General features: G+C 39.5%; 1 protein-coding gene across 2 annotated transcripts in view; it reads right to left on the bottom strand.

The window, feature by feature from the left end:
- The window catches only part of LOC126378073 (probable ATP-dependent RNA helicase DHX35), a 50,182-nt gene that overhangs the window by 6,812 nt on the left and 17,338 nt on the right, over positions 1 to 26,032 (bottom strand). For both annotated transcript variants that reach the window (XM_050026207.1, XM_050026206.1), the window contains exons 3-9: positions 10,548 to 10,712; positions 5,781 to 5,861; positions 3,161 to 3,220; positions 2,548 to 2,713; positions 1,968 to 2,065; positions 1,032 to 1,187; positions 437 to 527 (exon numbers count right to left, since the gene is read on the bottom strand). In XM_050026207.1, the coding sequence (XP_049882164.1) occupies positions 437 to 527; positions 1,032 to 1,187; positions 1,968 to 2,065; positions 2,548 to 2,713; positions 3,161 to 3,220; positions 5,781 to 5,861; positions 10,548 to 10,712 (817 nt within the window). The remainder of the gene's footprint in view (positions 1 to 436; positions 528 to 1,031; positions 1,188 to 1,967; positions 2,066 to 2,547; positions 2,714 to 3,160; positions 3,221 to 5,780; positions 5,862 to 10,547; positions 10,713 to 26,032) is intronic.

Raw genomic sequence — 26,032 nt, 5'->3', positions numbered from 1 at the left:
TCTTATACAGATAATTTGGGGATTTCCAAGGCAATAGTAATTAGGCACTATTTGAGTTTGCATGCCACATCGCTGCTTTACACCAGCCTGGATCGTAGTCAAACGCGCTTAAGTCTTTCAAGGACGCTTCTAGAATAATTCACAAAAAAAACCTTATCTAAAAAGTCATAAATTATAGCTACAGCTTTAAAAATAGGGAATGGACAAGAAAAAATGGTAAAAATTCGAAAAAAAAAACCGCAACCCAACGGTCTTTTTTAAAATCAAATCGAATTTGTTGAGCTATCTCCTATTAACGTACATACATACCTACATAAACTCACGCCTATTTCCCAGCGGGGTAAGCCTCTGAAATTCAATTTACTTCGACCCTGACACACCCATTTTCCATTAGCGTATGTTCCATTATCTATGGGACAACCTGTGTATCACTCACCATAACTGATTCCTGGTATTGTTAGGCTGGTCTCTGCAATATTGGTGGCCAGCACAAGTTTCCTCTCGTTGGTGGCTGACATTTGAAACGCCTTGAAATAAAATTTAATGTTGTTGCTGATACCAGTACAGTCATGAGCAATATAATGTACCTACTTTAGGACTCTGTCGCACTAACATATTTGACATTTAGTGAGACTTACAGTTCAATTTGTCAAAAAAGTTAATGTGACATGGTACCAAAGTGTATATTAATGCTCGTGACCGTACACACCATCTAATTTTAAGTTATACCTGTCATTTTCTTACCCGCCGAAAAGGAAAGGGACGGGTTCGATTGACAGACATAAAATGTCACACACAAAACACACATAAAATGGACACACGTCAATTTTAAGCAGAAATTTTAAAAACCCTACGAAAATTTTATATTGTAATGTTAAAATGTAAATTTTAGATAAGAAAATGACAGGTATAACTTAAAATAAAATTAGATGGCGTCTGCAGGAATTAACACTAATATCTGAATAAAGATATTTTTATGTTTGAGTTTGACACGAATGGCTGCCTCCAATGGAACCTTGGCGGGGTCTCACCTTCACTTGTCTGTATAAGGGTAGACTGCCGTACATCGGTACCACGCTGAGGTTGCACGCTTGCATGCCGCTAGGGAAGTACTTCCTATGCTGGTTGCTTGTGTTGTTCTGCTCCACGTAAGTTTGAAGGGTTTCCAAAGCTGCATGGATTTCTTCCTGGAAAAAGAACACATAAATATGACGAAAATAAAATAATTTATTGTATGGATCATAATAGAAAAGATAGACGGCTGTAGTTAAGGCTTCCGATATAACCCTACCCGATATAACTGTATAAACAGGATGTTAGTAACATCGTTATGAAAACTTTGAGAGATGAGTTAATCATCATCATCACCAGCCCATTAACGTCCCCACTGCTGGGGCACGGCGCGGGCCTTCCCTATGGATGGATAGGGAGATCGGGCCTTAAACCACCACGCGGGCCCAGTGCGGATTGGTGGTTATTAACGACTGCTAATGCAGCCGGGACCAACGGCTTAACGTGCCTTCCGAAGCACGGAGGAGCTCGAGATGAAAACTTTTTTTTTGTGGTCACCCATCCTATGACCGGCCTCTGCGAAAGTTGCTTTACTTCAACAATCGCAGACCGAGCGCGTTTACCGCTGTGCCACCGAGCTCCTCAAGAGTGAAGATGAGTTAATATCGAGTGGAATTTTCCGTCGCAAAAGTATAGAATTGAAAATAATTAAAAAAAAAACACAATAAATACATGAATTTTATCATCATCATCACTAATTTAGGAGACACGCTCTTGTCTGTGTATCAAAGACCAATCCCTTCACTTCTTTATAAGACACGACGTTCACCTTCTCTTTAATCTGTTCCATGTAAGCTCTTCTTGGTCTTCCCCTTCGTCTCTTTCCTTGTAGCTTCCCTTGTATGATGTTTTTAATAAATGATATTATAATAGTTATGAATAAAATAAATAGCTACCTGTGCCGTCAGAAAAGCAAGGATATCTCCAAAAGGTTGATTCTCATGTATTTTGATGGCGGTGTCGACTGTTGCCTTGACGTAGTCTGGTACTAGCTCTGTGAATGTCGTGATAAGGTGAATAATCATTATGTAAGCGCCTGATACCTTGTGACGAGCAAGACATTTTTTACACACAGATAATTTAATTTTTAGACTAGGCGTTTGCTTCGGAGACGGGAGCTTTTTGGTCGTGTCCTGTTGTAGATTTGACGCATATGGCATTAATTACTTGTCCAGACAAATGGGGAGCTCTGAGAGCTCTCACCCGGTACAAAATTTGAGACAACAGGTCCATTTGGGCGCCAATTTCGGCTTAGGGCGTCGTCTGTGAGGATTATATTTGAAAGAATTAATCGAGCCCAATAGGCCGATAGTATTGTGTTAGTATCTATCTGTTACTGTTTATCTGTTTGTGGCTATCTGTTTGTGTCTTATCTGTTTGTGTCTACCTGTTTGCGTCTTATCTGTTTGTGTCTATCTGTTTCTGTCTATTTATTTGGATCTGTTTGTTGTTGACTATCTGTGTTATATGTATTACCTTCACTATAAAACACATCAATGGGATGCGTGCGTCCCTGTATGGACATGATGACAGAAGTCGATCCTCTATCGCTCTGTTTCTTCTCCGTTAGGTTGAAGAAGTCGCGAAGAAACTCTGCATCCATGGTCGCTGACGATATCACCAGCTTAAGGTTTTTGCGTTTCTGTAAGAAGTTTTAGTTTTGTATAATAATTACTGAATAACTTGTATGGCTGGTTTTCCCTTCGCGGGTTGGAAGGTCAGACAGGCAGTCGCTTCTGTAAAAAAGCGAAACTGTCAAAATCTTCAGGTTAGGTAAGCGTATCCTGTGAAAAAGGGGATAATGCTAGGAAGATGATGATGATGATGATGATAATAATAACTGAATAATATTTTCTGACTTTTTTTTAAAGAATGTCTAGGGCCCTGCGCCGAGGCTTTCCTTGCAGCTTCTTTTCCCAGGCTATACGGGTTGTGAGAAGCTGCAGTAGTTTTAGGCAGATGAGACGTTCGCCGTTAAGTAAATAAATACGATTCAGAGTTAAGATATTTTTGAATTTCTCTTTAGTGGAGAGATTCCCTACTTCTTCACTATGACATTAAGCCAGCCTAAATGTAATGTCCTACTTACTTTAGCAATCTTCTTCAAGAGTCCCATTAGAACATCGGTCATTTGTGATCTTTCATGAACCTGAAACAACAAGGGTATTTCATCATCCATAAACTCATACATACATAAACTCACGCCTATTTCCCACCAGGCTAAGTAGAGACTATGGAATTCGATTTCCTCCACATTCATCAATCGTTTCATACACGCACGCCGATCCAGAGTAAATCGTACTGAACTTTTTCTAAGGACATTTCCAATTTGGTCAATGTACGTCCTTCTAGGTCTTCCTCTGCCAACCCTACCACCAACCTACGCTTTATATACTGCTTTCGTAATCCTATTATCCTTCATCAATCTACCGTTATTCAACCTATTTGACGTGTACTGTCAACTTGATTCTGTCGGGTTATTGGTCAGTGCAACACTTTGGGAGGGCTTTTAAATTTCCGCCCGAAATTGACGTGTGTTCCATAAACTTTATGCCTGTCGATTACCCGTCCCTTTCCTTTTCGGTGGATAAGAAAATGACAGGTATAACTTAAAATAAAATTAGATGGTGTGTACGGTCACGAGCATTAATATGTATACACTTTGGTACCATGTCACATTAACTTTTTTGACAAATTGAACTGTAAGTCTCACTAAATGTGAAATATGTTAGTGCGACAGAGTCCTAAAGTGGGTACATTATATTTCTCATGACTGTACTGTTATCAGCAACAACATTAAATTTTATTTCAAGGCGTTTCAAATGTCAGCCACCAACGAGAGGAAACTTGCGCTGGCCACCAATATTGCAGAGACCAGCCTAACAATACCAGGAATCAGTTATGGTGGGTGATATACAGAGTGTATTGCGTAAGAAAGCGCTACCATAACCCACATACACTATCGACGCGTGAGCAAGTCCGTTATCGTGGTAATAAGGACTTGGAACAAAAGACCATAAACTGATTCAGTTACAACGCATGTACGGAGAACGTACAAACAAACTAAAGTAAAGCTACACCTCGAACAATCCATACAAAAATATCGTTTTTTTATGTATGCAGCCTACCGCGTGAGTGCGAGCGAGACAGACAGCGCGCGCGCGCTCCCTTAGGGTGCCTTTCCACCAGACATGTGCTATGCAGCTATGCTGCGCTACGAAACTATGTGACCCTTTCCACCAATACTAAGCTACTGTAGACGACAGGTCGACATGACAATTCTCTAGTGACGTGACGTTTTCAATATCGATATATTTTTATTATGTATGTAACAAAATGTGAATAAAACAATACAACGTTTTCATTTAAGTTAATATTTATTCATCTGAATCATCTAACGTATCGCTACAAAAACTTAAAGAATCTTCGTCACTGTTTTTTTTTTGACGTGACTTATTGTAGATTTGCCGCAGATGGCATTAACTACTTGGCCGGACAAATGGGGAGCGCTGGAGGCTCTCACCCGGTACAACGTTTAAGACAACAGGCCTGAGGGTGCCCAGTTGGGCGCGAACCTCGGCTCAGGGCGTCGTCTGAGAGGAAAAATATTCGAAAGAATTAATCGACCCTAGAGGGTCGATAGCGACTCTTCGTCACTGGTATCTCCGACTTTTATAATAAAATCTTCCATTTCATTTTCCATTCCCATGTCGACGAAGATGCAACCGTAGCCATTTTTAAAATACAATAGTAATAAATTATGTGAGCGAGATTATAATCGATAAACGCGGTCGATACGGACTCGTGCGACACTAAGACTAAGACGCCGCGGGGACTGTGCGGGTGTGCGGGGCGACCCCGTCTCCGCGGCTCACCTCATGCCCCGATTGCCATGTCGACCTGTCGTCAACTTTATGTAGCTGTGCGAGGAAGCAAAGTATACTGTAGGTACTCTGCTCGGAACATAGCTAAGTACGCATCCATAGCACACATCTATAGCACGCATCCTTCCATATAAAAAAACATACCTTAGTTGAATCCGTTTCCACCGGTGCTATGCTATGTGCACCAATGAATATGATTGGTGGATATCAAACGCATCCGTGGCATCGTAGCATAGCACATCTCTGGTGGAAAGGCACTCTTACTCCTTAATAGCTCGCAGCGATTTCGACGAAAGTGAGGATCTAGCTCGGCACTGAAGGGCGCGGGGTGGAGAATTCTCTGCCGTCTTCTATATTTGCGAAAGCATATAAACCGGTTGCTTTCAAGGCTAGAGTGAACAGGCACCTTCTGGGCGAGCTCCATCTTAGGCCTCGTCAATGCCTCCGGACAAGTCTGGGGCCAAGAGCAAACCCATCAAAGGTAAAACTAACCTTTAGACGTCGACTTGTTAATTAGTTCCATTACAATTCGTGCACTTCTTACGTTGCGGTGGTCATCGCTCCCCATTTGTCCGGCCAAGTAGTTAACGCTATTCCCGGCAAATCTACAATAGGTCACGTGAAAAACTCTGTCGATTGTCAAATTCGTTGCAACTTGTCTAAAGCCTTTGTTGAACTTTTTTCGTTTTGTAACAAGGTTAGTACGCGGTCGTTACATGAGCCATAGCGGCTCAATAATATCCCTGACACCAGTTGCTGAGGTTGGTAATCCACCTCTTAACCCTCACGATAGTAGAAGTAGATGAATAACGTGGTTCATTATACCTCGTCAAGTACTATACAGGAATACTGCATGAGGAGTGGTGAAGCAAACATCTCCCTTAGAAGAACTCCCTCCGTCATGAACTGAAAAGAAAAGATAATTTGAAAAAAAAAAAATGTAAGTCTAATGTGTATATGCCTGCTAAGGAAAAATTTAGTGAGACGTAGTCAAATCAGTTGCTTTTTACTAAACGTCAAAACACGAAATCACTATGGAATTTGTATGAAAAAGCACACTGTGACGTCATAGAATGAAAGTGATAAAATGTCGGACTTATTATTAGGTACATTTTTTATTATTAAAAAAATTAATAAATAAGATAAGTAGAAAAAAGAAAACGTTTTTAGTCACACTACCACTACTACTGACGTCACACTTTTTCATACAAATTCCATAGTAATTTCGTTGTATAGATTTAACGTTAACGTGATAATTACTTATTTTCTTTAACTAATTCTTCATAAATGTAATAGCAAAGACATATGAAAGAATATTTGGATCACATATGTTAGAGTACGAATATTATACTCTGATCCCAAGGTAACAGTGACCTTTGTGGAGGACGCATAGCGCCAGTTAAACAATGGCTCACTGTCACGGATTACTTTTATTGGATGTTCTCTGTACGGAGTTCGACACAAGAATGGTACAACTCGTGCGGCTCGCCTTCTTATAAGGGTTGTCCCCACTACCGTACCTTGCACGTGTGTCGTAAACAAGTGCAGGTGTTGTTTGTTTGCTAGCCGCACGTGTTGTTTACAGTTAACATAATATTTAGATTTTCAATATTTCGCTGTCGCGCTATCACGGCCATACTGATACGCAGCTCGTGCTCTGAGCTTGCGTTTATTCTGAAACAAGGGTATCTTTTAGTTCACTGTAGTAGCATATTCAATTTGTAACTAAGTATTTGTGCTGTTAAGTCAGTTGTTGTAAGTCTATATCGGTGCATCGACACGAGCTTACAATTGGCAAATTCAATAATAATCGTTTCATTCTTTAAATTGCATTGTTACGCCCAGTTGTAAGTCTATATCGTTCCATCGATACGATCTCACAAATTAAAAAATAATAGTTTCCTAGTCCGTTATTTGTTCAAAGATCGGATTAAAATGGGTGAAGATGTTAATCAACCAAATAGTTTTTACTTTTCGCCAGACTCAGAGGCTTAAATTTTATAAGCTTGTTCTGGTTGAAAGTTCAGTTGACAAACTCAGCGGCCAAAAATATAGCTTGTTTCAACAACATCACGGTGAAAGGGACGTTTGCCAAACTCAGAGGCTTTAGTTGCTTGGATTAGCAGCAGTTCCAGTCTCAGAAATATTCGATGAACTCAGAGGCTATTTTGTGGCTTGTTTTGACAAGTGACCTTTACAACCATTTTTTTTTATGTCTTGTAAACTGCTATCACGGATCATTCTAAATTCGGGTTTGGTATTAATCTGAGATGTTCATGAGCTATTGTAGTATTTTTTTGGCCAGGACGAAGACTTTGTATTTCGTATCGATCATTGCCAATAATTTTTACAATTTGATATGGCCCTAAATATTTAGGACCTAGCTTGTTATTAGACCATTGGGTATGTTTACAAAGCACAAAGTTTCCTGGATGAAATAATTTTACTTTAGCACATTTGGAATCGAAACGTTTCTTGCTTTCTGAAGATTGTTCGGTCATTCTGATAATCTATTAAAAGAAATGGCGGCTATCGGCAATCAAGCGCCAGCTTAGTATACAATACGCTGCCACGAAGTCACCACCACACGGCACACACGCGGCACGGCTGTGCCATGCTGTAACGCCTTCGCCGTTTGTCATTCACTCGTCGTCATTTAGCAGTGGTCACATGAAACAAAATAACTAGGTGTATTATCACATTCACATGACTCTTTCAATCGGTTTATAAAGATTTGATTAATGACGGTAGATTACAAATCACGTTGTAATTTAACGAAAGTTCATTTCTTTATTGCTTGGAGTGAGAAAATACAGCTTAAACCACGCAGCGTTAGCGTGTCTGCACCAATTCAAAACATTTTTAGACCAAAATACCAAGATTTGACGATGATGAAAACCGATTTGAAAACGCGGTTTGAATTATGATTGACACGTATCGCGGGAATATGTCTCGTCAATTTTGTTTTAAAATAAAGAGAAATAGCACTTTCCAAGTTAACTTTAAATCAATTTCCCCATTATTAAAAATTAAAATACACCCAGCAATGAAGTCAATAACAATAAAGTTCCAGTATGAAAACGACTCACCGTAACAACAGTATTCAAATGCAGGTAGGCACCATTATCCTCGATCCTGACAGTACATAGACATTGTGATGAATATGCCACGGCTCAAGTCCAGGTCCAATTTTTATATTCAGGTCCAATTCCAAGTTTAGCCTTAGTTTTAATTAATTAAACACCTGACTCCATCCACGATTATTATCTTATTAGGATAATACGAGTATTTGAAACTTAGTTTCATCCTTTGTGGCCGTCTTTTTCAATATAATGGGTGGGCAGCAGGACGATCCCACTTCTGATGTTAGAGTAAGAATATTATACTCTGATCCCAAGGTAACAGTGACCTTTGTGGAGGACGCATAGCGCCAGTTAAACAATGGCTCACTGTCACGGATTACTTTTATTGGATGTTCTCTGTACGGAGTTCGACACAAGAATGGTACAACTCGTGCGGCTCGCCTTCTTATAAGGGTTGTCCCCACTACCGTACCTTGCACGTGTGTCGTAAACAAGTGCAGGTGTTGTTTGTTTGCTAGCCGCACGTGTTGTTTACAGTTAACATAATATTTAGATTTTCAATATTTCGCTGTCGCGCTATCACATATGGTATAGAATTATGTTGCTACCTATATTGCTTTTCTTTATTTTGATCACAATAATAATGGATGGAAGATGTGTTGTGCCTTTAATAACAAGGGTCATCAATTATACCCTAAATCAGAGATGGTGCATGTCTGTTATCCGTGAAATTGTAAAAAAACTATTAATATATGTAAAATAACATATAGGATTATTTGCAAAAAATAGCGATCGGCACATTGCTAATACCCGGAATAAAAATAAACTTGCTTTACAAGTCAGTCGATTACATAAGATTACTAAATCTTTTAAGGGGCAATGTATACGTTTTACAATAAGATTCCCATTGACATTCAGAATTTGCCTTTCAACTGTTTTAAGACAGTAGTTAAACAAAAACTTTACAAAAAAGGTTATTATAAAGTTAGTGATTATTTAGAATATATGAATGCATGAGATTAACTGTCTGAGAACTGATATTAGGCAGCTAAATTACTCAATTGTATACCAATATTTTATGTTTATTTTTATTTTTTTTAAAGAACGTCTAGGGCCCTGTGCCGAGGTTTTTCTTGCAGCTTCTTTTCCCCGGTTATACAGGTTGTGAGAAGCTGCAGTAGTTTTAGGCGGATGAGACGTTCGTTATGTAAAAATTGACGATTCAAAGTGTAACTATGTTACCTACTGAATAAAGATATTTTTGAATTTGAAAAATCAGAAGGTTAAACGAAGGCAACTCTGTAACTCTGTAAAGGGCCATCTATATTTGGAAAGTCTCTCATTGAATTAATACAATCGAAGGCTGACATTATCGTCACGTGTCCTACAGTTTGTATTATATCGTTTCGCTAAGTCCTGTTGCATTTATAGTGCTAATTATACTAATAAACTAACCACGAAACAAGGAAAAAATACCAATTTACATCTACCATCTATGTACTAGACGGTACAATTTATTATTATTACATTTACGTGAGTTTTGAATTGCTAAGAGCTTTTTGAATCGCAAAGATAACTTTGTGCATTTGGATTGTAACTTTTTGGGAATACTAAAAGATAGATAGATAGAGTGAGAGGGGAAGAGAGGAAGGTGAAGGAAGATGGCGACGGGTGTGCTCTGAATTATACAAAAAAAAAGAGAAAATATAAGAAAACTTTAAATATTATACAGTTATTTTAATTTTACTCCACCACCCTACATATACAGGTTGTTAGTGACATCGTAACGAAAACTTTGAGGGATGATTCAGACCATGATTCTGAGTTGATATCAAGTGGAATTTAGTATTCGTTACAATGTCACTAACACCCTGTATGTATGCTGCAGCAGCGCAAAACGGTCACAGCTCAGCGCAAATTTTTGCTCTTACAAACGCTGGAAAAGTCCTACCAAGAGCGTGTCTGACATGCAAATGATAAGACCTTTAGGCCTTTTTGGGTAACCTTGGCAGCTTTTACCTTGTATAGATATAAAATCAATGACCGGATATGTTAGTAATGCATTTTAAAGTGTCGACAACGACAAGACGAATAATGCGTTTAACTGCTCAAAGGAATTGTAACCTTTTTCGTTCGGGCTATTTCCTTTCAGTTGACAAATGCTCAAATGACATTAAAAACGACCTCCGTGGTCCAGTGGTTGAGCGCTGGGCTCACGATCCGGAGGTCCCGGGTTCGATTCCCGGTGGGGACATATCACAAAATTACTCTGTGGTCGCTAATTTGGTTAGGACATTACTGGCTGATCACCAGATTGTCCGAAACTGCTTCGGAAGGCACGTTAAGCCGTTGGTACCGGTTACTACTAACTGATGTAAGTAAGTAGTCCTTACATGAGCCATGTCAGGGGCCTTTGGTGGCTCAATAGTAATCCTGACACCAGGGTTGATAAGGTTGGTACTCAACCTCACAACCCACACGAAGAAGATTGAAAAGGTATCTAACTCACCACAATTCCAGTTTCAGGCGTCCGCTCGCTCGTCATAGCGGCCGCATACCCGACTGCCTCGCCGAGCATCGAACCTTGTTCCTCGGACACGCGATGCGCTAGCGATATAGCTGCTGCTATACGGGGCTGAGATACGCATACTTTGTGGCCGATCTCGAAAAGGTACTGGAAAAGAAAGCCAAAAACATTTTTTTCAATGATCAATATGTTATTTGACATTAACTTATTTTTGCAAAAAAGTGAGATACCTACGTCAGTTGGTAAGGGCAAGGCAAAGGGAACTATGCCCATACAGCCATGTATGTATTTTTTTCTTGATGATGAATTATGAAATGATGAAAGGTGATGGCGATGAAACCTAAGCCCTCGGCGCAGAGTTCTACTCCAAACCCCAAACGAATTAACTCAAAAATCCGCATAAACTTTCGAGTTATGAAGCGGCTTGTTGGCACGAAGCGAAAATAGATAGGTACACTTTGATTATTGAATATTTCGATATAATAACACTATCGCGAATGTTTTCCGACTAACTTAATGCGATCATTAACCACAAAACACCACTTCCTATTGATTATTTAGATTATTCAATGAAGAAAGCAACCGTCCCGTTTCCGTTCCCGCCAAAAAGTCACCTCAGTTGGTTACTTATATATGCGCAAATGTCAAATTGAAATATAGTTTTATTTTTTTTGATGAATTTGCTTCTTAGTGGATAACATAATAATAACATAGCATCACGCTTCAATATTCAACATTCTTGAATTCTTGATGGTGTACAAGTTTGTAAGTTACATATGAGTTTCACATCACAGACCCTTTCTGGCACAACAAAATAGAAGTTTAAAAGAGAGAAGGAAGCTTTTCAAATAGTAACATCAGTATCATTAAGGTATTCTTACTAATATTCTACTAGTCTACTAGTGCTGTAGTAACATTTATTAATTAGAAGTTCTCTTATTTTTTTTAATAAAGATTTTGTCACTTTTTTCTTCTTTTAATAGGTATGTTAGGCACTTTATTATAAATTTTGATGGACGCTAGAAGAATGTAGGACCAGTCTAGATATAGGTGTATTTAATCTATTTCCATGACGCAATGTGTATTTTCAATTTACAGGGAGATCTTCGCGGCGTTTAAGAAAATGTTGGCCTGTACAGTAGTAAGCAGAAGTGTGTAGGAGATACATAAGTATACCCACTTTCGCCAGCTATGTTTAAGCATAGAATAAGGAATAACACTACGGTTTAAGTCCCAACCTCTGATTTGTCCAACTGGGAAGATAATCCTGAGCGTACTTATATGACTTCGTATAAAAAATGGCTGTCAATTGTCTTGCCTCTGCCCCGTTAGGCTAGCGAGCGTGATATTATGTAAGTATATTCCAATAGAAACTTGTATTTGGTTTAAGTACATTAACTGCAATTTTCCTCATTGATAATGACAGTATTTTTTACCCTACTACGGCAAAGCAAATAGGAGTGTTATATGTAGGTACTATATCCAGAACCCGCTGCACGGGTTTCGCGCCGCGAATTATATCGAGACTTTTAACCAATACGCGTGCGATGTTTATCCACGTAGATAGCATCCCTTGCGCCTATTGGCCAAAGCAATCGCGCAGAACCCGAACCGCCTATGTAATTACACTAACCTTTATGCCACAGAGTTTTTGGCATAGAGAGATGCCGCGGGAGCATACCCGGTGGATCCAAAATATGCACAAAACGAAATGTTTTACTAAACGATCGTATTATAAAACTTTCAACGACATTCATTGCTTCATTGGTATCGCGCAACTACAACTAGCGCTTGTGATACTACGTAATGAACGGCGGGTAGATCGATGTAGCAGTCCAGAAAGAAATGTCTTGGTGCGGCCGCTTCACACGCCGACGTGAGTTGACAAGCGATATGCGGGCTTGTGTATTTACTAATTTACTGATGAGGGCATATCTACTTTGTTTCATAGATCTGTGGATTCGACCAATAGCAGTACGAGGTTCATCGACGTAGACAGCATTCCTTGCGTGTATTGGTCAAAGACATCGCGCGGAATCCGTGCCGCGTGGACCTTTGCTCCTGACAATACATGACTAATATCTTTTGTATAAGGAAATCCCTGCGTGGAACTATGTAATTGTTTATCTAAAGCTGGGTTTACATTGCGAGATTATGTAATACTAAACATACATACATACATACATAAACTCACGCCCGTAATCCCTAATGGGGTGGGCAGAGCCACAAGTAATCAAAGACAACTTGCAGCCACTGTTGATACGAATTCCAAAGATGGATATGATGAACCTTATGGTGATAAGGGATCAGCCTATCGCCCATAACATTAGTCCATCATGTTAGAGGACACAATCCCTCTGTCGGTTTTTACGACATGCCCGGGAAGAGAAGCAGCTGAACGTGTTCTATGTTTTTTATATGCTCCCAGAACAGCATAGAAGCAATATAATGTAATACTAAAACTCATACTTACTACGCCTTAAGGAAAAGCAACAGTTTATTTGTTGGGAATACAAGTTCTAGTAGCTATTTGTCTTCAAAAACAAATATAAACATGAGTAGAAAGTAGCAATCAGTAAGACCCCACCCCTGACTTTCCTTCCCTTTCTAACCTGACTAATCTCTCCACTCTTTCGGAAATAGATCAGAAAATAACTAGCAACGATTTTGATAAGGTTACGACGTCCTAAATGATGAACTTAAATGATTGTCTGACTTCGCTCGTGTGAGTTATGGATTAGGGAATGCAATCCCAAAAATGCAAATTATAATCTCGAAATATCAATCTCGCGAGATCCCGACATTATCACACACACACCTCGTCTAACACAGTAATCACCTTTCACTGTTTCTCGGAAGGAGAGATACCATTTTTACCTACATACATAATGTTTTCAATATATTGACTTGCGACCGAGGAGCTCGGTGGCGCGTCAATGTTTTCATCTCGAGCTCCTCCGTGCTTCGGAAGGCACGTTAAGCCGTTGGTCCCGGCTACATTAGCAGTCGTTAATAACCACCAATCCGCATTGGGCCCGCGTGGTGGTTTAAGGCCCGATCTCCCTATCCATCCATAGGGAAGGCCCGTGCCCCAGCAGTGGGGACGTTAATGGGCTGATGATGATGATGATGATGACATGCGACCGTCAGTATATTTATTTCTTTATACAGCTTTGCCCTCCGAATGTGAACGACCCCCATGGGCACGGATCATCTTACTTACGGACAGTCAGGTGATCAGCCTGCAATGCAACCAAAATATGTCCCCACCGGGATTCGATCAGCAGGGCTAACATGTGCAACGTGATAAAATTATCTTCTTCTATCGTGTGGATTGTGAAGTGAATTACCAACCCCATCAAACCTGGTGTCAGGGTTATTACTGAGCCGCCATAGGCCCCCTGACATGACTCATGTAACGACTACGCGCTTACATCAGTAAGTAATAACCGGGAACAACGACTTAACGTGCCTTCCGAAGCACGGATCTTTTTACTTTTTGGACAATCAGGTGCCAATGACAGCCTGCAATGTCCTAACCAAACTAGGGATCACAAAGTGATTTGTCCCCACCGGGAATCGAACGGGATAAAATTATCGATCGATTAAATAAATTTCGTCGAAATCGATAAGTTCGTTTTTTTCCCGTACATACGTGTCACGTGATTTTGTTCGTATTTTGACAGAACAACATGACTTATTTAGGTTCACATATTAGCACCAATCGACAAAACGACATAATTTTGTCGTTAGAATCGATAAAATGACAGTGACAAAATTTTATCACGTTATGCATGTTTGCATTACAGATCGTGAGCCGAATGCTCAACCACTTGACAAGGAGGCCGTTAGTGTCTACCGCTAAAGTGATGATGGCGTGAAGAAGCGCCATTGCATCAGTCTAGAATAACTTCCACGTGTCAGGCTGTGGGTGGATGAAGTTATTTAAATTAAAAACCTGTCAAGTGCAAGTCTAATTAGCGCTAATAGTGTTCCGCAGGGATCATTTAGAGCAATGTAATGACCCGTCCTTTGCGTAGTTATTTTTTTTATTAATTAATTCATATAAGTCCCTCAACCCACACAGTGGAGCGTGGTGGAGTATGCGCCATTTACCCTCCGGTTGATTGAGGGGACGCCTGTGCCCAGCAGTGGGACGTACGGTCACGAGCATTAATATGTATACACTTCGGTACCATATCACATTAACTTTTTTGACAAATTGAACTGTAAGTCTCACTAAATCTCAAATATGTTAGTGCGACAGAGTCCTAAAGTGGGTACATTATATTGCTCATGACTGTATATAGGCTATTTATGTTATGCATATAAACATATCTACTTGTTTTCTTTAAATTACTTACACAATGAAGTTGTAAGTAACACTAAACACTTATTAAAAAAAAATCTAAATCACAGATTTAGACGTATATAGGCTGTTCATGTTTTATGTAACTCATATAAGTGTTTCTGTTTGTTGTTTCTATAACTGATGAGACGTTCGTTATGTAAAAATTGACGATACCAAGTGTAACTATGTTACCTACTGAATAAAGTTATTTTTGATTTGATTTAAGATATAAAAAAAACTAATTACTCAGTAACTCGATTAAGTACCTTCTAACAACTGCAATATTTGTAAAAGTCATGTCAACGACAAATATTTTGTAGAAATTTATACAAATTGTTGGCGACGTAATTACCTATAGGTATAAGTGTTGCGTCTACCAATCTTCTTCTATCGTGTGAGTTGTGAAGTGGAGTACTAACCTCATCAAATCTGGTGTCAGGGTTATTATTCAGCCGCCAAAGCCCCCTTACATCAGTAAATAGTAACAGGGACACTAACGGCTTAACGTGCCTTCCCAAGCACGGATCATCTTACTTTCGGACAATTTGGTGATCAGCCAGTAATGTCCTAACCAAACTAGGGATTAGTAATTTTTGTGATATGTGCCCACCGGGAATCGAACCCGAGACCTCCGGATCGTGAGCCCAGCGCTCAACCACTGGACCACAGAGGCGTCTACCAATGCAGACAGGGAACGCTAAAAACTATACTAGAATGCTAATAATAATCTGTCTGAGATCTCATGTCGCGATGTAACCAATTAAAAATGCATTCGTTGTAATGAATATCTAAACTACGCATCGCGATGCCGTGTGTACAGATACAACTGGTGTATATTTTTTAAAACTTTATTTCAAACTAAGTATCTATGTCTTATTCCCCCCTTCCGACCCCTGAATAAGGGATTTCTCATCCCTTCTTCCACAAATAAGATATAGTTATTTCTTGCATTCCTGTAGGCTCTACACGGTAATCGCGTCGCGCGCGGTGCGGATTATATTGATCGCTCAGACCAATAGCCGTTTGACGTCCATCTACGTAGATAGCATTCGTATCGTTTATTGGTCGAAGCGCTCAATATATAACGCGCCGCGCACGGCGCGGTTGTCATGCAGACCCGGCTGATGTTTTTACAGAGGTCTTAATAGTAGAGGAAAGTAAAAACAGGAACCCAGTAAGGGCACTACAACAACTTAAAATTATACACAATGAAAATAGAAAACCAAGAATAAAAATAAATATGTCTTATTTATTAATTGAAAAAAAAAAACACAAAAAAAACATGAATGATAACTACTCGATATTACCTCAGAATCAAGACCTGAATCGTCCCTCTCAGTATTCGTTACTGTATCACTAACACCCTGTATACTTATACATGGCGGTCAAACACATAACCCTCCTTTTTGCTTCGCCGCAGTCTGGTAAAATTTATCATCGCTCGAGCGTTTATCCATAGCGAATTCCAAAATTATAGTAATATTAGTTTACCACAGGTCTTTAGTTCATCTTGCGCTGGATGTACCTCTGACTACCCCAATACTGGGATATTGTCATGAGCTTATGTTAATGTTAAATACATACATACATACTTACGCCACACCACATTGCGATTAAATTGTCTTAAGGGTCCTCTACGTGTTGGCTTCGGCCCCACGCACGCCTTCCAAAAGTCCGGGCCTCCATAGGCCCAAGATATTGAAACGTCATACAAATAGTAATAATGAGAAGGTACTAAATAGGTCATCATCATCATCAGCCCATTAACGTCCCCACTGCTGGGGCACGGGCCTTCCCTATGGATGGATAGGGAGATCGGGCCTTAAACCATCACGCGGGCCCAGTGCGGATTGATGGTTATTAACGACTGCTAATGCAGCAGGGACCAACGGCTTAACGTGCCATCCGAAGCACGGAGGAGCTGGAGATGAAAACTTTTTTTTTGTGGTCACCCATCCTATGACCGGCCTTTGCGAAAGTTGCTTAACTTCAACAATCGCAGACCGAGCGCGTTTACCGCTGCGCCACCGAGCTGCTAAATAGGTCATCATCACCAATTTAAGAGCCACGCTCTTGTCGGTGCAGCATTTTCCATGCTACTTTTTAGGGATAAATAGGGCAGTGGTTTCCCTCTTGCCTTCCGCCCCGCAGTACTCTGTCTGACGCAAGTGGGATGGCGCCCAGAGTAGTCTATTGCAAAGCCTTATTAGGACTCCTGTCCTCCGCCTCTGAATAGTACTGACAGTTACTGCTGCCCTCTGTCAGGTTCCAGGTTACAGTCCCTGTAATAGGTACTTATGCTGATTTAATTTTTATGTTAAGGGACGTGTATGTAGGTGGATAGGCTGCATGTGTTTAGGGTATATTACACTAGAGGGATAAAAAAGACAAAAGAAAACAGACCATTAACTAATCATCCAATTACTTTAATAAAAAAAATGACATTATTTAGTTGTAAATAATTATCTTACACACGCGGCGTATCGGACGATCGTTTAGACCGATGACCTGTCGCTTGCATAGTGATGTGACTCGTCATACCTAGTACGTACTAGGTAGAGCTACTAGGCATGTATCTAAAGTGATTTTTACAGCACTTACACAGATTGATAAATTCGCAAGGACAGGATAAGGACCCGCTAGTATAGAACCCCTTTTTGATACTTGTCCTATTTTATAAACAAAAAATCTCATTTCATTGTTTTAGAAATATTTGAATGACATTAACATTACATCCATTTATAAATTAAGTATTTTTATTAAGTATTTTTCAATTGAAAAAAAAAAACATGATACGTATCTCCGTATCATACGCAGTACGTACAGTTACATCACCAGCTTAAAAATTGGAAACGATCCAAACACCAACTTCACAAAACAAGGTGACAAATATTTATAAAACAATTTAAAAACCAGCAAATATGCACATAAAAAAGCGGTTTGATGTTAATTACGTCTCAAAATACACGCAAACACGTAACGAGTTTCATGGCAACACTGAATAGGGTAAAAAACGTATAGAAGACTTAAATAAACTCACACTACCCACAATTAAACTTGTATTCAAATTAACTCTCACTAATCCGGAATGGATGAAGAGCTCGGTGGCGCAGCGGTAAACGCGCTCGGTCTGCGATTGTTAAAGTTAAGCAACTTTCGCAAAGGCCGGTCATAGGATGGGTGACCACAAAAAAAAAAGTTTTCATCTCCAGCTCCTCCGTGCTTCGGAAGGCACGTTAAGCCGTTGGTCCCGGCTGCATTTTGCTGGATCCGCCCATGCTATCTAACTGTCTAAATAGTCCATCATATGGATGGTCATATATTATGTATCAGGATCAAGGAAAACATCGTGAGTAAAGCGTAATGTGCCCTGACGTGTATTGGGTTAGGTTTTGCGGCGGGTTGGTAGGTTAGACAGTCAGACAGTCGCTTGTGAAAACCGGGACCTTACTTCAGGTGACGTAAGCGGACCTTGTGAACACGGTATGATGCTAGATAGATCCGATTGCAGTTACTAAGTAGCAGATACGTTGATAGCAGTTACTAAGTAGCAGATACGTTGTGTCAAGTTACAAGTTTACAACATTATCACTAAAGCGTTCCATTCACATGTTCAGCGAACACATGTTGAACTTTGCACTCTCGTAAACGTTGCATAACTTCACAAAACGTAAGAGTAACAGGATCTGCTACGCATCCGATAAGTTGATAACAGACGAACAATGTTAGCAATTTGTAGAGATCTTGTTTCTCGAAAAAAAGTTCTGTGGGCCTGTGGTTCACCGACTTGCTTCTCAAACGTGGAACGCCGGTTGAACCCTGGTACTTTTTTCCGGTTTTTCAGAAACACAGTTGGCTCGACCATTATAGACTGAGATACGGTTCACCACCTATCACGCGTTGGTCTAACAGAAAGCTCGGTGAGGGTGGGTACTTAGTTCATCTTGCGGTAGATGTACCTCTGACTATCCATTTGGGATATAGTCGATAGCCTATTTTATACTTTTTTTGAAATTTGCACGGTTATTGTCATAATCAAAACACATAATACCGGGTTTTTACAGAGTCTCGTATTCCTGATTTTAACGCGGTAAGAACCCGATAATGGCCCCGATTCCTGCAGACACCGCCTAATTTTATTTTAAGTTATATCCGTCATTTTCATACCCGGCGAAAAGGAAAGGGACGGATGATTCACAGCTCTTAATTTTAGGAAGAATGTGTAAATGAATGAATAACCCGGGCGAATCAAAAGGTACGTCGGTGGTATGCAATCCGTTTGACGTGCTGTCTACTTAACTGTGTCGGGTTATTGACGGATGTAAAATTTTTAGACGGTTGGTTTAGATTTGTGCTTAAAATTGACGTGTGTTCCATAAATTTTATGCTTGTCGATTACCCGTCCTTTTCCTTTTCGGCGGATAAGAAAATGACAGATATAACTTAAAATAAAATTAGATGGTATTTACAGGAATTAGCACCAATATGTGTTTTAATTATGTTAAACTGTTTCACTAATTTTGTTTCATATCGATTGACTTTATGAGTTTAAATTCATTACTTAAACTTATTGGCCCCGATTCCTGCAGACATCTCTTAATTTTACTTTAAGTTATACCTGTCATTTTCTTATCCGCCGAAAAGGAAAGGGACGGATGATTGACAGCTCTTAATTTTAGGAAGAGTGAGTAAATAAATGAATAACCCGGGCGAATTTTTAGACGGTTGTTTTAGATTTGTGCTTAAAATTGACGTGTGTTCCATAAATTTTATGCTTGTCGATTACCCGTCCCTTTCCTTTTCGGCGGATAAGAAAATGACAGATATAACCTAAAATAAAATTAGATGGTATTTACAGGAATTAGCACCATTATAATACTAAAGTATACATTTATTATAATTATGGATCTCATGTAAGGTAGTTTTTTGTTCATTTGTGCATTAATGTTAATTTCAACTTGTTACTACCACGCGCTCCCAAGTAAAACTATCTTGATGGACAGACGGACTAACCAAAAAATAATCCCATAAGGATTCCGTTTCTCTTTCTTTTGAAGTTCGGAACCCTAAAAAACAACCATTGGAAACTTCGAGCAAATGTGCAATGGGCACAATCAAAAGCGGCCCGCGACCGACTCCCACGCATCATTAGGTTAGATGACGTCACGGCGAAATTTCAAAACATGTCGAGTGGGCTTATTGACATTGAGACCCTTAGGCAAAGTACAAAATGTAGTGTAAATAAATTTGTACGGTAAGCCCTTGAGAATAAGTAAATAAGTAATTTGAATATAACCGGATTTTTATTAAAAAAAAAAGACCTCTGTGGTCTTGTTGAGCGTTGGGCTCACGATCCGGAGGTCCCGGGTTCGAATCCCGGTGGAGACATACCACAAAAAATAATTTGTGATCCGTGCTTCGGAGAGCATGTTAAGCCGTTGGTCTCGGTTACTACTTACTGATTACTTACAACAGTAAGTAGTCGTTACATGAATCATGTCAGGGGCCTTTGGCGGCTCAATAGTAACCCTGACACCAGGGTTGATGAGGTTGGTAATCCTCCTCACAACCCACACGAGAGAAGAGGAAGAATGTCAAATTGCAATATTGTTTTTTTTTTAGATGAATTGCTTCGTTGTGGCCTTTTTAACCCCTCTGTTGCAGACAACCTTCGGCAGAGGATATAACTTGTACAACTGCAGCGTGGCGCGCAATAAAGTAAAAAAAAAAGGCTAATAATTAAAAATAAAATGATACTGGTAATGTTTTGGGTTTAAATCCATGCGTGCTTGATGACGTCAACATATTGGCGTGATTTTGGTGACATTGAGCCGATAAGGTTCCAGTTAAATAAGAGGCGCCACGTAATGTCACCTTCAATCTGATTGTTTGACCCTTTAGCCTAATTAGGAGTTATTATTAACAGCTTGTATTGGATATTGGTTCAAGGTTGTGGAGCTCGGTGGCGCAGCGGTAAACGCGCTCTGTCTGCGATTGTTGAAGTTAAGCAACTTTCGCAAAGGCCGGTCATAGGATGGGTGACCACAAAAAAAAAAAGTTTTCATCTCGAGCTCCTCCGTGCTTCGGAAGGCACGTTAAGCCGTTGGTCCCGGCTGCATTAGCAGTCGTTAATAACCGTCAATCCGCACTGGGCCCGCGTGATGGTTTAAGGCCCGATCTCCCTATCCATCCATAGGGAAGGCCCGTGCCCCAGCAGTGGGGACGTTAATGGGCTGATGATGTGATGTGTGATGTGAAGGCATGTAAGGCAGTGGTACGGTCACGGGTACTAACATGTACATGTCGTGGCCTGGGCTGGGTAACGGCTAATTCGAAAACTATTCAGATAAAAACAAATTCGGCGTTGGGACCGGGTAATTTCCGATGTTCATTGCAATTGCATTACCCCCTCCATTTCATTGTTATAACTTTTTTCTCATATAAGTGACATTGTATGTCTTGTGTTGAGAAATAAATATTCTTTAAACCTAACCCTCCGGTTGATTGAGGGGAGGCCTGTGCCCAGCAGTGGGACGTATATAGGGTTCTTCTTCTTTGCGAGTCGATGGCGATCGAAGCTAAATTTTTGCTGACCAATATAGGCTGTTTATGTATTGCAATCTGGCCCTATACCACCTAAACGCCGAATCTAAATTCAACCGCGAATAAAGACCGAGTAGAAAAACATATCAAAGCTATGAAGACTAGTTTTTTTTCCCCAGTCACCCTAAAAGGTCAAATAACAAAAGGCATCTAAAAACGCTCTCAAAAAACTTTAAGGACGCCCCGTAAATCGTAACCGGTCGAAGCGAAAACGCGCCAGGCGATTGAAAAAACTAGAAAAGTGTTACTCGTTGTTTGACGTTAGAGGTTCCGTACGACTAAAGTAACGGCACGCGATGACTGTTTTGACTTGACAGATTACAATAGTGACGTAAAAGACGAATTATTTATCGAAAAACAATCGAATGAGACCAGCATCTGTAAGGTTTTAGATTTAGAACTAGTATTAAAAAGTTGCGATAAATATGAACGTGCACGCCACTATTGCCAATAAAGTACACCTATTTTCTTCTTAATGTAGTCATTAATTAATACGAACTGCAACTGCTAGTATAGACGTTATATATGAATTGAATATAGAACGTTGTAGTACACGTAACATAAGCTCATAAGTATATCCCAATAGGGGTAGTCAGAGGTACGTACACATGAACTGCAAAAGTCCAATCAGTTTCTTGCAAAGTAATAAATTTACTGGTTGCATTTAACTCCTGGTTACATGTCGTTTCTGTAATAGACCAAACACACCTACAAAAACATAAATTTTATAATTATGACAACTAATGGTTCATAATATTAAAATATTTTTTTATATTTTTTTTTAATAAAAGAACGTCTAGGGCCCTGTGCCGAGGTTTTTCTTGCAGCTTCTTTTCCCCGGCCATACTGGTTGTGATAAGCTGCAGTAGTTTTAGGCGGATGAGAGGTTCGTTATGTAAAATTTGACGATTCAAAGTGTAACTATGTTATCTACTGAATAAAAAATATTTTTGGAATTTGAATTTTGAATAATCTCACCACTGTTTATAAAAATTCGCTGGCCTCAGTGACTGCACTTTTGCTCCTTGATTGTACATCCATCGCAAGATGGACCAAGTCAAAAGACCCACACCTCACCGAGTTTCACCCCACCGGTATTCACTTCACCAGTATTCTTATTGATTTAAATAATACAACACGCATTATATACGTACATCATTAATATGTATACAATTTGGTACCATGTCACATTAAGTTTTTTGACAAATTGAACTGTAAGTCTCACTAAATATCAAAATTCAAAAAAAAAAAAAACAAAAATATTTACATACATACATACATAAACTCACGCCCGTAATCCCTAATGGGGTGGGCAGAGCCACAAGTAATCAAAGACAACTTGCAGCCACTGTTGATACGATGTCAAAAATATTTATTTTTCAAAATTGGCTTACAAAGTTAGCGCTTTTTGAACGTCAAAAAATTTAAATTACATATTATGTAACTAGCTGTAATACTACTACCACATCGGAATCTGTAACGCTGAGGGAAAGACGTGGCCAGAAAACCTCCCAGCACAGGGCCCTAGTCCTACTGTTTCATGTTTTCCTTTCTTTTCTTTTTTTTTAAAACCAGTTTGTATTACATAATTTATAGACTTAAATACAATTGTATCAAATATGTTAGTGCGACAGAGTCCTAAAGTGGGTACATTATATTGCTCATGACTGTACATTGCATTGCTATGATAATAATTTATATTGAACAGACATTAAACATCTGGCGTCGTTTTAACGCCACCTGTTCTCTTGCAAACATTAACATAACATAAACTCACGACTATATCCCAATTGGGGTAGTCAGAGGTACATCCATTGCAAGATGAACTGAGCACCCACACCTCACCGAGCTTTCTGTTAGACCAAAGTGATAGGTGGTGAGCCGTATCGCCGTCTATAATGGTCGAGTGGCTATGTTAGTGAAAGCTGCACTTAAGATAAATGAATATCTCATTAGCACAGGTCCTTTACCAGGGTTCGAACCGGCACTCCCCGATTGAAAATCCGATGTACCACAGTAAAACTAACATAACCATTTTGTAAAAAATATTTACGCAATGGATTTCTGTTTACACTTCATCATCATCAGCCCATTAACGTCCTCACTGCTGGGGCACGGACCTTCCCTATAGATGGATAGGGAGATCGGGCCAAAAACCATCACGCGGGCCCAGTGCGGATTGATGGTTATTAACGACTGCTAATGCAGCCGGGATCAACGGCTTAACGTGCGTTTCAAAGCACGGAGGAGCTGGAGATGAAAACTTTTTTTTTTGTTGTCACCCTTCCTATGACCGGCCTTTGCGAAAGTTGCTTAACTTCAACAATCGCAGACCGAGCGCGTTTACCGCTGCGCCACCGAGCTCCTCACTTAAGGAACTGTTTACACTTGAGGAACCCTAAAAAACCAGGCAAAGGCCATCGCCGCGCGCCGTCGCCGATGCATTAACAGACCAAAATAGATGACGTTATTCTAAACGATTTTAGATGGAATTTTGTAAACAAATAAAGCACTACACTGAAGACTTGTAGGGTTATATAAACTGTGCCAAAAGTTGTCTGGTGGAGCCGGTGGAGGCGCCGCCTGCGCATACTACACGTTCTACGTACATTACACATTTTTGTAATTAATCTTTTTTTAGAATCCCACATCCGATCGGATGGTGCATGACGTAATTTTTACTTTTGTGTTGTATTATTTATCTACATACATAAACATTAGGTATAAGTTTTATAGCACAGTTTTCACTAGCACATTTGGCTCGACCATTATAGACGGCGATACGGCTCATCGCGTTGGTCTAACAGAAGGCTCGGTGAGGTGTGGGTACTTAGTTCATCTCGCGATGGATGTATCTCTGTCTACCCGAATTGGGATATAGTCGTGAGCATATGTTGTATTGCAACTAGAAGGAAGATAAATAGAATATTAGTGCCTAAATAAAACTCTGCTATAGGTATGTCAACCGACATTAAACCACAGATAACAAAGCTAGACACATGAATCGGGGCCACCTAATTCCTGCAGACAATTTTAAGTTATACCCGTCATTTCGTTACTCGTCGAAAAGGAAAGAGACGTATGATTGACAACTGTTAATTTTAAAATGAAAGAATAACCCGGGCAAATAAAATAAACATCTCGCTCATATGCAATCCGCTTGACGTGTGCAGACAACTTTATTTCGTCGGGTTATTGGTCAATACAAAACTTTGGAAGGGCTTTTTAAATTTCTGTCTAAAATTGACGTGTGTTCCATAAATTTTATGCCTGTCGATTACCCGTCCCTTTCCTTTTCGGCGGATAAGAAAATGACAGGTATAACTTAAAATAAAATTAGATGGCGTGTTCTGGAATCAGCGCCATTGTCTATGTTATTATATTTTTACAACATAGGTAACTTGTACTGCTTTAAGGGTGGTATTAATAAACTAATCCCAGCTGAGACTGCCCTCAATATATGCTCAAGTCCGTGTTTTTATATAAGAACTGTCACATTGACATGATCTTCAGGGCAGTCTCAAAGCTGAGATTAGTTTATTAATACCACCCTAAGTTTGCTACCAGAATAGAATTGTACTACTCAATTTTCATGAAGATTACGTTATAGAACGGACACCCTCCGCCCCGCACTAATACGAATCGCACCAATAGCACACCCCGGACACTTCATACAAACAAACCTCATTTTAAAGCACATAATAACGGGTTCTTACCGCGTTTAATAACCGCGTAAACTTAAAACAATGTATAAACCTCATTTTCGGGTCGAGCCGCTGATGTAGAAACTATTTTCATTATTCAAAAAAGGGCAGTTCGCGCTATTTATAATCTGCGTTGTCGGGACTCTTTAAGGGAGCTGTTTAAAGAAATAAATATACTGACGGTCGCAAGTCAATATATTTATGAAAACAATATGTATGTGCGTAAAAATGTATCTCTCCTTCCGAGAAACTGTGAAAGGCATACTTACAATACAAGGAATAAAAATAAAATTGTTGTTCAAAATTCTAGATTAAGTAAATTAAATTCATCTTTTTTGGGGTTATGTATACGTTTTTTACAATAAAATACCAGATAATATTTTAAATTTGTCAGAGAACAAATTTAAAGCTCACGTGAAGCTTACTTTATGTAAAAAAGCCTATTATAAGATTAATGATTACCTAAATGATAAAAATGTCTGGTATTGAATGTGTTCCTCTAGTTATTAAATAACTTGTAATGTACCCTCATTGATTTAAAAGATGTGTTGCTGTTGCAGTTTCTTGTCATTTCTTCTCCTCAGCCATAACACCTTGCGAAATGACGTAAATTCAAAAATGTTACATTGACCTTCAACAAGTTTATCCATGATAATTACGTTGAATAAATGATTCTGATTCTGATTCTTTTACACAAACACTACACATTGACATTATCGTACACGCGCATCTGTGTGACGACACTATACGATTCAAGTCTAAACTATGTTCGAAGGGGGTTAGGTAAACCTAGCTCAGACGCTGGTGGG

Source organism: Pectinophora gossypiella, chromosome 25 (genome assembly GCF_024362695.1).
Source record: "Pectinophora gossypiella chromosome 25, ilPecGoss1.1, whole genome shotgun sequence".
NCBI classification, from domain to species: Eukaryota; Metazoa; Arthropoda; class Insecta; order Lepidoptera; family Gelechiidae; genus Pectinophora; species Pectinophora gossypiella.
Note: the sequence above shows the minus strand (reverse complement) of the source record. Positions and strands in the feature narration are given on the sequence as shown.